The sequence below is a fragment of the Cervus canadensis genome, chromosome 30, assembly GCF_019320065.1.
Source record: "Cervus canadensis isolate Bull #8, Minnesota chromosome 30, ASM1932006v1, whole genome shotgun sequence".
Classification (NCBI taxonomy): domain Eukaryota; kingdom Metazoa; phylum Chordata; class Mammalia; order Artiodactyla; family Cervidae; genus Cervus; species Cervus canadensis.
This window is the reverse complement of record NC_057415.1, coordinates 32,366,609-32,380,585: the sequence shown is the minus strand read 5'-3', so window position 1 is coordinate 32,380,585 and position 13,977 is coordinate 32,366,609. Positions and strand designations below refer to the sequence as shown.

The following is a 13,977-nucleotide window of genomic DNA, read 5'->3' as shown; positions in this document are numbered from 1 at the left end:
CCAAATCTTATTTCTTTCTCTCTCCTTCTAGAAGCTATTTGTCAGGTCTAAAGCTTAAGGCTTAGTTCCTTTTTTTAAAAAAATCTGTTGAATCTCAAAGATTCAATGTTTAAAAAAAAAAACGATTCAAATACCAACCAACTGACCACCAACAAAGAAGACTCTAGCTTAGCTCTGCTCTGCCTCTTTTATCATCCTTAACACTACTGGTCCCTATCTCTTTTCTCTCCTACTCAGCCCCAACCAGAATGCCTTATATCTATCTATCTATCTATAGATAGATATAGATATAGGTTTGGTTATAGTGTTGTACATGGAAAATATTTAGATTTGGTTAAAATATTTAGGTTTGGTTAAAATGTTGTGCATGGAAAACATTTTATACTAGAAGTTTGTAAGTGTGTGACTGAATTTGCAAAGGATTGTTGTATTTGAAAATACGTTGTGTATACATGTTTTAACATAATCATCACTTACCCTGAGAGCGCTGTCCCCCTTGATCCATGACACTGATGGTTTGGGATTGCCCATTGTAGTACATGGTAGAACTGCCTTTAATCCTTCTATTATTTTTACATTTATGGGAGGACGAGTTATTTTAGGTTCTAAAGGAAAATAAAGGAAAAAATTAAAAAGGCAATTTGGATTTACTAAACTTAGAATTTCTAACTTTATGCTTAATTCTTAATATCCTTTAAAAATATTCTTAGGTGTATTATAATACAGAACTCACCAAGTGCTAAGCCATGTTTTTAGTGGATATCAAACAAATAATTTTTTAAAATTTAGATTAGCTCTGTTTTATCTTATTTGAAAAAAGATCAATTCATAAACATATTAGGAGTGTGAAATTATCATAGTGGTCTTCACTTTTAAAAATAGTTAATAAAAAGTTGATTAAAATAAGCTGTTGCTGTAACAACTCACATTAATTCATAGTAACAGACATGAAAACATATGAAAATAAAGGTTTGATATGTTTACATTTGTATACAATTCTGAGTTATGACCTACTGTCCCTTTAGTTTCCATCTTAATTTGACCATTAAATTTGATGATTAAAAATTAGATACATTTGTCCTCTAGAAAATAAATCAGATATTACTATATTTATGATCAGAGGAATTCTGTAATACAATTCAGAGTAACTCTACTCTGCAAAGCAAACTTGTATATACTGTGAAACACTCCTAAATTAATTTTTTCAGAAGAAATAGTTTATGTCAGTTAATTTTTATTCTCCAGTACTGAGCTTTCAGAGGAAGAAGTTATTAAATCTATGTATAGAAGAATTGACAAGTTCAGGATGTCAGTTATTTTACTATGTGAAGCATTCATAAAATAATGAAAACTAAATTTATTTCCTTAGGAATTTTATGTTACAGATATCAAATAGAGAACTATCAAATAGAGTCTGTCTAGCAGGACAGACTACTGAGAAATGGATGCATTTTACTTCTTTCAGGTCATGTGCCATAATCAATGTGTTGCTTTGACAAAGAAGAGTAGGAAATAAGGACTTTTTCCCCCTTCTACTTCAACTGTGTGTGTCTGTGTTTGTGTGTGTGTTGAGTGTTGAGGGGACATGGTTTTGTTGGATTTTTAATCTAGTTATTTATTGCCATTTACAGGTGGTATGATCCTGCACTCTGGCAAAAGTACAAGACAAGCTTTAAACATGTTATAGGAAAATATCAACTTTGTCGCTGTGCCTGCTATGTAAAGCATACAATCCTCCTTCTTATCAATGACGATGAATATGTACATTTAGATAATGACTAGGCACCTTGATTGTGGGTAGAGTTGTCATGCAGCTACTGATCAAAGCCTAGCTTAGGAGTTGATATGCCTGTGATGTAATCAAAGACAGTATTATTCATTCCTCTCATTGGGCTCCCTGAACTGATCCCTATGGCAAACCTGAGTCACAGATAATGTCTTAGGCAGAAAACCTTTGTTTAAAGCAAATAACTCCTATCTTCTCAGTGAAAATGATATCTTTGCCACCTACTGATGAGAGGTCAGGAGAACTTTGTGAGTAGTTGATGGTGAAGTAAACTAGGAATGAATTGAGTACTGATGCGGAGTGACGGATTCCCCACTCTGAGGGAGCATGATTCAGGTGGAGCCATGAGCATTGACTAATCAGAACTGGTTATTCTGTTGAGGTTGGATCCTGGAGGTGTCCTGCTATGCCAAAATTCAGCCTTTAGTTGTTGGACCATAAAGAATCTGGGGGAAGGAGCTCCCTAAGGAGGTCCTAGGTAGCAATGTGGGTAGGGACCTTGAAAGTCTCAGGAAACAGCTCTTTAGCAAGCAGTGTGGCAGTGTTAACAGCTGGGATGGCCACACCAGTGTGTACCCACACTAGCTGAGCTTTCCTAAAGAGAAAGTGGAGAAAAGAAGAGGAGAGAAGAAGAAAAGGGGATTTAAGATAGAACCAAAATCAAGAACATTTAGTGCCAGCATGAATACGAACAATATTCGAAGGAAGATTATCACAAAGCAGTAAAGTACTTAAACATGCTCTGTCTTTGGAATCACTCTTTCATTCATCAGCAAAATAGATCCTTCTTCCTTACTTGGTGTTCTTACTGCCCCATATGCTGAAAGAAAGCCTATTTGTGGGTACATCCTGACCTACTTACTCTCAGAATCTCCAGATCAGCTTTTCCCATGATGTCCTCACAACTTACCTATTACAGTTAATCTCGGACATCATCTCTAGGTGTGATAAACATAAAAGATTAACAGATATCTGAGAAAGACCATGAACATGAAGGAAAAGAACCAAAATAAAATCAAAATTTAGCATGAAGAAAAACAGAAGCAAAGCAGAGGGACGAACAGGTTTTAAAAATGTGTAAATAGTATCCTTAGATAAGTGAATACTGCACCATGCAACACATAGAGTTGGCTATGAAAAACAGAGCAACCAGGGAAGAAAGAACACCTGGAAATTTAAAATATGGGTCTTAAAAAAAAAAATATGGGTCTTTAGGTCAAAGTACTGAAGATAACATCAGAATAGCAGCATGGTTATATTGAAGACCAAATACATGAAATAGAAGGAAAAGTCAAGCAAATCTCCTAGAACGTAGAATATCAAGATAGATATGTAGAAAATATGAGGATAAACTTGGAGTTATAAAAAAACAAAAAAAGAAACCTAATATTGGTTGATTAAAAGTTTAAGAATGAGGTCAAATGAAGAGGAAGAAAATAGACAAAAAGTGTAGCTCACTTGGGGGGAAAAAAACCTTTGGTTTTTAGAGTAAATTGGCTCACCTAAGACTAAGTAGAAATAACAAAAGAAAACACAGCCTGTTGTATTCTTGTCAGTTTGAAACATTAAGAATTCTAGAAATAGAAAAATCCAAAAAAAGTTAGGATAAATATCAGATTTATGTGTAAACAAATAAGAGAAAGATTTCTTATCTTCAACCTAAAATGTCATATGGCAATGAATAATTGTCTATTAAAACCTAAAGGAAAAGCCTTTTAAAACTCCCATGTGGCTCAGATGGTAAAGCGTCTGCCTACAATGCAGGAGACTCGGGTTCTATCCCTGGGTCAGGAAGATCTCCTGGAGAAGGAAGTAGCAACCTACTCCACTTATTCCTGCCTGGAAAATCCCAAGGATGGAGGAACCTGGTAGGCTACAGTCCATGGGGTCGCAAAGAGTCGGACACGACTAAGTGACTTCACTTCACTTCTGTATTGAGACAAATTATTTACTCAATATGGGGGGCAAAATAAAGACTTTCAGCCATTCAAACATTCACAAAATACATCTCATGTGTTCACACCGAAAAGAAGCAGTGAGTGACTTCCTCCAGCAAAACAATAATAACAAAACTGAAAGATAAAAGATGAAAGAAATAGTGATGAAAATCAACAACAAAAATTTACAATAAAGGTCGCAGGCAGAACTGGATTCCACCATGCTTGGTATGGTGCTAATATGCGTATTTCTGTGATTTTTCCCATCAATAGTGTGATGTCAGAGAGGAGAAAATAAAGGTTATGTCATTATAAGGTTGAGAGTTTACAAGCATTAGGTGCTGGGGCACAAGGGTTCATGAGATTTGAGGATGCTAGTAAGGTCCGCGTGATGATGCCAGGTAGGAGAGAGAATGAAGTGAAGAGAGAACTGAATGATGTGCCCATTGCGGGGTCAATGAAACAGAGAACAGAGAGGAGGTAAGAGCAGGAGCGTGACCATGATGGTGATGGTTTGGCGTGGGAAGAAGGGCATGAGGGAGCTGGACTCTGTCCTTAGCTGAGAAAGAGACCGATAAAGTTGGTTCCTCTGTTTGGAGGCAAGTCCGGAATGTGAGAAACCATTTCACTCATCAGACAGAGCTGGAAATAGAAATGTCTATGTTCAGGATGTGACCTAATGGGGTTTAATATTTGAAATACAGTCTGTTTCCTGGGGTACCAAGATCGTAGATTGGATAGACTGATAAAGAGTTAAGGTTAAGATCACTGGACTTGTGAAGGTCAAAGGGGCTATAGGATGAAGTGAATAGTGGTTCTGTTTCATGGCTGTTAAAATCTCTTAGGATAATGGCAGGAGTAGGAGTGGATAGAAAGATAATAAATCTGGAATCAAAATCTTTGAGAAATATGGGAGAAGACCTAGAAGTGAGTAGATGATGAATAGAGTTAGAGAGATTGGTCAAAATGGTATAAGCCTTCATGAGAGGAAAGGTTTTGCACAGGAATGCAAAATATAATGGCTTAAAAGCAGCAGTGAACCATTAGTACCTGCTAGTCTTGTTGACTTGAAGTGGATAAGAAGTAAACAGCCTCCCTTTAAACAGAAAAGTCACTCAAGTTTGAAAAGTCACTCAAAAGCTTTTAAGTTTCATTAGGTCCCATTTGTTTAGTTTTGCTTTTATTTCCAGTATTCTGGGAGGTGGGTCATAGAGGATCCTGCTGTGATTTATGTCAGAGAGTGTTTTGCCTATGTTCTCCCCTAGGAGTTTTATAGTTTCTGGTCTTACATTTAGATCTTTAATCCATTTTGAGTTTATTTTTGTGTATGGTATTAGAAAGTGTTCTAGTTTCATTCTTTTACAAGTGGTTGACCAGTTTTCCCAGCACCACTTGTTAAAGAGGTTGTCTTTTTTCCATTGTATATCCTTGCCTCCTTTGTCAAAGATAAGGTGTCCATAGGTTCGTGGATTTATCTCTGGGCTTTCTATTCTGTTCCATTGATCTATATTTCTGTCTTTGTGCCAGTACCATACTGTCTTGATGACTGTGGCTTTGTAGTAGAGTCTGAAGTCAGGCAGGTTGATTCCTCCAGTTCCATTCTTCTTTCTCAAGCTTACTTTGGCTATTCGAGGTTTTTTGTATTTCCATACAAATTGTGAAATTATTTGTTCTAGTTCTGTGAAAAATACTGTTGGTAGCTTGATAGGGATTGCATTGAATCCATAGATTGCTTTGGGTAGAATAGCCATTTTGACAATATTGATTCTTCCAATCCATGAACACGGTATGTTTCTCCATCTGTTTGTGTCCTCTTTGATTTCTTTCATCAGTGTTTTATAGTTTTCTATGTATAGGTCTTTTGTTTCTTTAGGTAGATATACTCTTAAGTATTTTATTCTTTTTGTTGCAATGGTGAATGGTATTGTTTCCTTAATTTCTCTTTCTGTTTTTTCATTGTTAGTATATAGGAATGCAAGGGATTTCTGTGTGTTAATTTTATATCCTGCAACTTTACTACATTCATTGATTAGCTCTAGTAATTTTCTGGTAGAGTCTTTAGGGTTTTCTATGTAGAGGATCATGTCATCTGCAAACAGTGAGAGTTTCACTTCTTCTTTTCCTATCTGGATTCCTTTTACTTCTTTTTCTGCTCTGATTGCTGTGGCCAAAACTTCCAACACTATGTTGAATAGTAGTGGTGAGAGTGGGCACCCTTGTCTTGTTCCTGATTTCAGGGGAAATGCTTTCAATTTTTCACCATTGAGGGTGATGCTTGCTGTGGGTTTGTCATATATAGCTTTTATTATGTTGAGGTATGTTCCTTCTATTCCTGCTTTCTGGACAGTTTTAATCATAAATGAGTGTTGAATTTTGTCAAAGGCTTTCTCTGCATCTATTGAGATAATCATATGGTTTTTATCTCTCATTTTGTTAATGTGGTGTATTACATTGATTGATTTGCGGATATTAAAGAATCCTTGCATTCCTGGGATAAAGCCCACTTGGTCATGGTGTATGATTCTTTTAATATGTTGTTGGATTCTGTTTGCTAGAATTTTGTTAAGGATTTTTGCATCTATGTTCATCAGTGATATTGGCCTGTAGTTTTCTTTTTTTGTGGCATCTTTGTCTGGTTTTGGAATTAGGGTGATGGTGGCCTCATAGAATGAGTTTGGAAGTTTACCTTCTTCTGCAATTTTCTGGAAGAGTTTGAGTAAGATAGGTGTTAGCTCTTCTCTAAATTTTTGGTAGAATTCAGCTGTGAAGCCATCTGGTCCTGGGCTTTTGTTTGCTGGAAGATTTTTGATTACAGTTTCGATTTCCTTGCTTGTGATGGGTCTGTTAAGATCTTCTATTTCTTCCTGGTTCAGTTTTGGAAAGTTATACTTTTCTAAGAATTTGTCCATTTGCACTACAAAGGAAACTATAAGTAAGGTGAAAAGACAGCCCTCAGATTGGGAGAAAATAATAGCAAATGAAGAAACAGACAAAGGATTAATCTCAAAAATATACAAGCAACTCCTGAAGCTCAATTCCAGAAAAATAAATGACCCAATCAAAAAATGGGCCAAAGAACTAAACAGACATTTCTCCAAAGAAGACATACAGATGGCTAACAAACACATGAAAAGATGCTCAACATCACTCATTATCAGAGAAATGCAAATCAAAACCACAATGAGGTACCATTACACGCCAGTCAGGATGGCTGCTATCCAAAAGTCTACAAGCAATAAATGCTGGAGAGGGTGTGGAGAAAAGGGAACCCTCTTACACTGTTGGTGGGAATGCAAACTAGTACAGCCGCTATGGAAAACAGTGTGGAGATTCCTTAAAAAACTGGAAATAGAACTGCCATATGACCCAGCAATCCCACTTCTGGGCATACACACTGAGGAAACCAGATCTGAAAGAGACACGTGCACCCCAATGTTCATCGCAGCACTGTTTATAATAGCCAGGACATGGAAGCAACCTAGATGCCCATCAGCAGATGAATGGATAAGGAAGCTGTGGTACATATACACCATGGAATATTACTCAGCCATTAAAAAGAATTCATTTGAATCAGTTCTAATGAGATGGATGAAACTGGAGCCCATTATACAGAGTGAAGTAAGCCAGAAAGATAAAGAACATTACAGCATACTAACACATATATATGGAATTTAGAAAGATGGTAATGATAACCCTATATTCAAAACAGAAAAAGAGACACAGAAGTACAGAACAGACTTTTGAACTCTGTGGGAGAAGGTGAGGGTGGGATGTTTCGAAAGAACAGCATGTATATATGTATATATGGTGAAACAGATCACCAGCCCAGGTGGGATGCATGAGACAAGTGCTCGGGCCTGGTGCACTGGGAAGACCCAGAGGAATCGGGTGGAGAGGGAGGTGGGAGGGGGGATCAGGATGGGGAATACGTGTAACTCTATGGCTGATTCATGTCAATGTATGACAAAACCCACTGAAATGTTGTGAAGTAATTAGCCTCCAACTAATAAAAAAAAAAAAAGAAAAGTCACTCAAGAAATTCAGGTTTGAAATGAGGCAAAAGGGTAGAATAAGTGTCTGCAAAGAGGTTAGAGATTAAAAGGGTGTCTGGTTGTAATGAAACTGTTTTAAACTAAAGGTACATGGTAAAGATTTTAAAGGGGAGTTCCTGGTGAAAGATTTCCTGGTGGTGCAAATAAAGAGCCATAATAAAGGCTAGAAAATGGGAGGAGGCAGAAAAGGATGAGGCTTGCCTGTAGGGTGGTGGGTGATGGCAGGAATAAAAGGTGTGGAACTGTCTCAAGGTTGTGATTTGAACTTGAACTTCTCTGGCTGCCCAACCTCCAGATATGCAAGAGGCTCTGTTTACTGTCTGCTTCAAAGTGTACCAAGTCAGCTTAGAAATCAATGGATGATTCTCTTTCCCACTCACTCATCTTCACTTGTAGAGCTCCACAGCTCTCGGCAGCTCCTCCCACACCATTGTTGGCAATGCAGCAGTAAATGCCGTCGTCACTGTCTTCCACGCTCAGGATGGTGAGGAGCTGACCATTCTCCCGAATGCTGTACCGAGTATCAAAGAGCCTGTGGGTCACAGACGATGATGGCAGGTTAGGGCCCCATCTGTGAATTGTTTTGACTATGATTATATGATCCAGCAGATGATTTACCAATGGATGAAGCAGATTAAAGGGAAGAGGAAACTCGAGTAAGTTATGAATAAAAGAATAAGCTTATTTGGGAGGAGAAAACTAACATTTTCTAATCTTTCCTAGGCTTCAATAATCAAAGCAGTGCTGAGTCCTTCAAAAATAATTTCGAAAGGTGATGTCTATTGATAGGACCCACCCAACATAAAATTTACTTTATTTAGGAAAGTATATCATTACCCAAGGTATGAGTCCTCTCCCATATTTACTGGGAATAGCAGCTAGATAATGAACACACACACACACACACACACACACACGTGACTAGCAGAAAGGGATTAACAGATACACACTACTATATATAAAATTGATAAACGGCAAGGACTTGTTGTATAGCACAAGGAAATATAATATATTCAGTATATTATAATAACCTATCATGGAAAAGAATCTGAAAAAGAGTATACACACACATACACGCACACACCTGAATCACTTTGCTATACACCTGAAACTAACGCAACATTTAATCAACTAGGTATGTGCTGCCCTCAGTAGCTCAATCATGTCCAGCTCTTTGTGACCCCCTGGACAATAGCCCCCCAGGCTCCTCTGTCCATGGAATTTTCCAGGCAAGAATTCTGGAGCAGGTTGCCATTTCCTGCTCCGGGGGATCTTCCTGACCCAGGGATTGAACCTGCATTTCTGTGTCTCCTGCATTGGCAGGAAGATTCTTTACCACTGTGCCACCTGGTAAGTCCCAAATCAATTATACTTCAATTTAAAAAATGGAAAAAAAGGGAAGGGTTAAATATATATATTGGATTAACTAGCAGTTGACTAAGTATTTGTTCATTTATTAATCAAATGTTTGTTGAGTGCCTAACAAGTGCCAGGCACAGTTCTAGTTCCATGGGATACATAGGGAGCAAAACAGGCTCAAACTGTAAAAAATATGTTTTACATATATTATCTCACTAAATGGCATGCAGCCTGAATGTTAAGAAGGGAGTTAGGACAATGGAAAGAAATATGAGGGGAAATGTCAACCTAAAAGTGAGTTTTATGACCAAATAAAAATGCTTTATGCAACAAGTATAAATTAGGCAGAGTAAACCGCCACCTCAAAGATTCATGTCTTAATCCCCAGAACCTGTGAATATGTTACCTTACATGGCAAAAGGGATTTTGCAGATGTCAAGAATCTTGAAATGGAGTATCATGAATTATCCAGATGGGCCCTATGTAATCATGCATGCTTGCCTGCTGTGTCACTTCAGTCGTGTCTGACTCTTTGCAACCTATCGACCAGGACCGTAGCCTGCCAGGCTTCTCTGTCCGTGGGATTCACCAGGCAAGAATACTGGAGTGGGTGGCCATACCCTCTTCCAGGGGAATCTTCCTGACCCAGAGATCAAACCCACATCTCTTACGTCTCCTGCATTGGCAGGCAGATTCTTTACCACTAGCACCACCTAATAGTGAGGGTCCTTAAAAGATTGGAGAGGGAAGCAGGAGGATCAGAGAATGAGATGTGATGAGGCTGGAGTGATGCAGTTGCTGGCTTTCAAAATGGAGCAAAGGGCCAAGAAATGCAGGCAAGAAATCGGATTTTCCTCTAGTGGCTCCAGAAAGAATGCAGCCTTGTCAACACCTTGATTTTAGCCCAAAGAGACTGGTTTCAGATTCCTGAACTCCAAAATTGTAAGATAATAAATTTATGTTGTGTCAAACCACTAATTTTATGGTAATTTGTTACAGTAGAAATGGAAAGATAATACAACCCGAAAATAAAAGATTTAAAGGAAATGGATTCTTGATTTCAAATTCGATGGATGGCCCCCATCACACACTGATCTTAAAGAAGAAAAAAGATATAGTAATTTTTGATCTATGTGACTAAGGATGATATAATCACTGGGTAGTTCATTAAATCACATTAAATAACTAGGGATAGCCATGATACTGACTCTCATGTAATTTTTGCTTTGCTTTTGTTTTTTGCTATGTTTAAGTTTGCATGGAAAATGTGAATATTGAAATATTTTACAGATGTGCTTGTGGACTAACAGTCAAACCACTCTGTGAAATAGAAACTTTCAAGATTTATAATCTGCTGTATCATTGCTGCTTAAAGTATATAAATCACTTGTAGATTGTGAGGGACACAAGTATTTATAATTTTCAAAATATAAACTGTTTTCCTCTTTCTTACTGAAGTATAGTTGATTTACAATATTATATTGGTTTCAGGTGTACATAGCCTAGTGATTCATTATGTCTACAGATTGTACTCCATTGAAAGTTATTACAAGATAATGGCTGTAGTTTCCTGTGCTATACGATATATCCTGTTGCTCATTTATTTTCTACATAGTAGTCCCAGGTGGCGCTAGAGCAAAGAAGCTGCCTGCCAATGCGGGAGCTGTAAGAGGTGCAGGTTGGATCCCTGGGTCAGGAAGATCCCCTGGAGAAGAAAATGGCAAACCACTCCAGTAACCTTGCTTGGAGAATCTCACGGACAGAGGAGCCTGGAGGGCTGCAGTCCATGGAGTTGCAAAGAGTTGGACATGACTGAAGTGACAGTACACACACACACGCAGCTCTTAAACCCATACCCCTAATTTGCATTCCCCTTCCCCTCCCGTCTCCCCTTTGGTAACCATTAGTTTATTTTCTATGTGAGTCTGTTTCCGTTTTGCATATACATTCATTTGTATTACTTTTTAGATTCCATCTGTGGGTGGTAGCATACAGTCTTTGTTGTTTTCTGACTTATTTCATTAAGCATAATATTCTCTTAAGTCCATACACCCTGGTGCAAATGACAGAATGTCATTATTTTTTATGGCTGAGTAAGACTCCATTGTAAATATATCCCACATCTTCTTTACCTATTCATCTGTTACGGACACTTGGGTTTTTTCCAAATCTTGGCCATTGGAAATAGTACTGCTATGAATTTGGGGTGCATATACTTATTCAAATTAGTGTTTTCAGTTTTTTCTGGGTATATACCCTGGAGTAGAATTACTAGATCTTACAGTACGTGTATTATTAGCTTTCTGAGATGCCTCCATACTGTTTTCCATAGAGGCCACACCGACTTGCATTCTCATCAATAGCGTGTAAGGGTTTTGTTTTCTCCACATCCTCTTCAACATTTGTTATTTGTAGCCTTTTTGATGATAGTTGACCCAGCTGGTGTGAGGCGATATATCATTGTTGTTTCTCTAATAACTAGTGATGTTGAGCATCTTTTTATGTGCCTGTTGGCCATCTGTACATCTTTGTGAAGGATGTCTAGTCAGCTCTTTTGCCCATTTTTTGAGTGGGTTGTTTTTATTTTTGGATATTGAGTTGTAGGAGCAGTTTATGTATTTTGGATATTAACTCCTTATTGGTTATATAATTTGCAAATATTTTCTCCCATTCTGTAGGTTGTCTTTTTGTTTCATTGGGTATTTTAAATTGATTTAATAAACTGTATTTCAAGCATCTTAATTTGGTTTATAAGCCTTCCTATTCCAGGATTTCTGAGATAGCTTGCCTGATAGAGTACTTGAAGGCTTCATAGCCCAGGGTAATTTCCCACATTACAGCACATATAATAGAAGGAAATACAAAATTTCAATTAGAGTTTAGTGAAAACAAACACATAATGTTTCCCTATCCAAGTTCATGGACCCCAGCCTATGGAGCAGTTAAACACTAGCCCTAACTCAAGGTATGTGGCCTTCTAGAAAGCTAGTGGTTCCCTTTGTTATAAATATTTTGGAGTATTTTTGGTCAGATAGCTATTTAATGAGGAAAGGATAGCATAACCTTTATATGCCAAGTAGAAATTTTACTGTTTGAGAGGTTACCTCACTATATACATCAGGAGTCTTTTCTGATTTTCAAAAGAAACAGTAATAGTTACCTAGAGGTCAGATTCCTAGAGAATATGCATGACTTGATTGGGATATTGAAAGTACAGGAAATGAGGCTGGTCCCTATTAACTCCCCAGGATGTCCTGGAACATGTACCCCCAGAATTAGGATACCATGGTGTTTTCTAATTACTGTGAAATTTCCTCTAGGACCTAACCTGGATCTAGGAAACAGCCCTGACTCTGCCATATCAGTTAAATCACTTTACATTGGACAATTCCCTTAACCTCACTGAAGTTCAGATCTTACATTTATGAAATGTGGGAGTTACATTTTAAATATTCTAGAAGGTGAACTTTAGTACTGCCAAGAGCTGTGATTGCATTTACAACAAAGATAAATCCCAAGGCAGCCTTGGTCATTCTTGGTGGAAAAAGGCAGAATACTTACTTAATGAGAATTTTATTTCTGGTCCAGGAAATTTCAGGCTGAGGGTAGGATTCCACCGCACACATGAAAGTAGCGACTTCTTCAACTAAGGCGTCCACTGTTTCGAGAGGAGTGGTGATGACAGGGGCTGAAAGGAGAGGAGAAGTGAAAGGAGAGCATTCTACAGTACTGTTTCCTAGCCCTTCTGTAAGCAGTCGGGCTTCCCTTATGGCTCAGCTGTAAAGAATCTGCCTGCAATGCGGGAGACCTGGGTTCGAACCCTGGGTTGGGAAGATCTCCTGGAGAAGAGAACGGCTACCCATTCCAATATTCTAACCTGGAGAATTCCATGGTCGTATAGTCCACGGGATCACAAAGAGTCAGATACGACCGAGCAAATTTCACTTTCACTGTCAGCAGTCAGAGGCCACAGTGAACCTAAATAAGAATGATGTTGCCCCAAAGCAAAAATTTGCCAAAAGGGAGGAAGAATTTTATGCAGAGGATTTTGTTTCTACTTTCAAACTAGGCATTTGAGAATCAAAAGAGGAGGCTCTCGGGAGAGATGGACTTAGAATTTATTATATATGAGTGGAGGCAGAGCCTGGTTTTGTGAAGCCCAAAGTTATATAATTTAGATATCCTTTTAAGGAAAAAAACATAAAATTATGGATACAAATGTCTATTGCCTTCCTCACATCAGTCAACAGTGTGGAAGGAAAGTGTCACTGATGGGAATTTAGTGTGAAAAGAGGAAGCCATCTTGACAATTCCTGTATAAAAATATTTTTTCCCTAATTTCAATAAAACACGTTGATGTATTTTATTCATATTGCATTTTATTGAATAAAATGCAATATGAACACTTTGCTAGAGACCATTGGAGGTCTTCAAAGGGGGCTCCTGCAAATGAGAGGCTTTGAAGCTGAAGCTTCATTAGATTTATAGAGGATCCACACAGCTACAAATAGCTTAGGAAAAGACTCAATAATTTAAAGGCAAATAATCCAAAATAACCCAAACAACAACAACAACAAAATGATCAAAGAAACTGAATCAACCTGTCTCCAAAGAATATATACAGATGGACAACAAGCACATAAAAAGATACTCAACATTATTAGCCTTTATGGAAATGCAAATCAAAACCGCTCTAAGATACTACTTTACATACTGTAGAATGGTTATAAATAAAGAAAATGCATAACAATAAATGTTGGCAAGGATGTGGAAACATTAGAACCTGTGTGCATTGTTGGTGGGAAAGTAAATTGGCGCAGCCACTTGTGTAAAGCAGGATGGT

General features: G+C 37.8%; 1 protein-coding gene across 2 annotated transcripts in view; it reads right to left on the bottom strand.

Annotated features, from left to right (window-relative positions):
- The window catches only part of MUSK (muscle associated receptor tyrosine kinase), a 95,016-nt gene that overhangs the window by 69,475 nt on the left and 11,564 nt on the right, over nt 1-13,977 (bottom strand). For both annotated transcript variants that reach the window (XM_043453770.1, XM_043453771.1), the window contains exons 2-4: nt 12,696-12,822; nt 8,156-8,307; nt 478-605 (exon numbers count right to left, since the gene is read on the bottom strand). In XM_043453770.1, the coding sequence (XP_043309705.1) occupies nt 478-605; nt 8,156-8,307; nt 12,696-12,822 (407 nt within the window). The remainder of the gene's footprint in view (nt 1-477; nt 606-8,155; nt 8,308-12,695; nt 12,823-13,977) is intronic.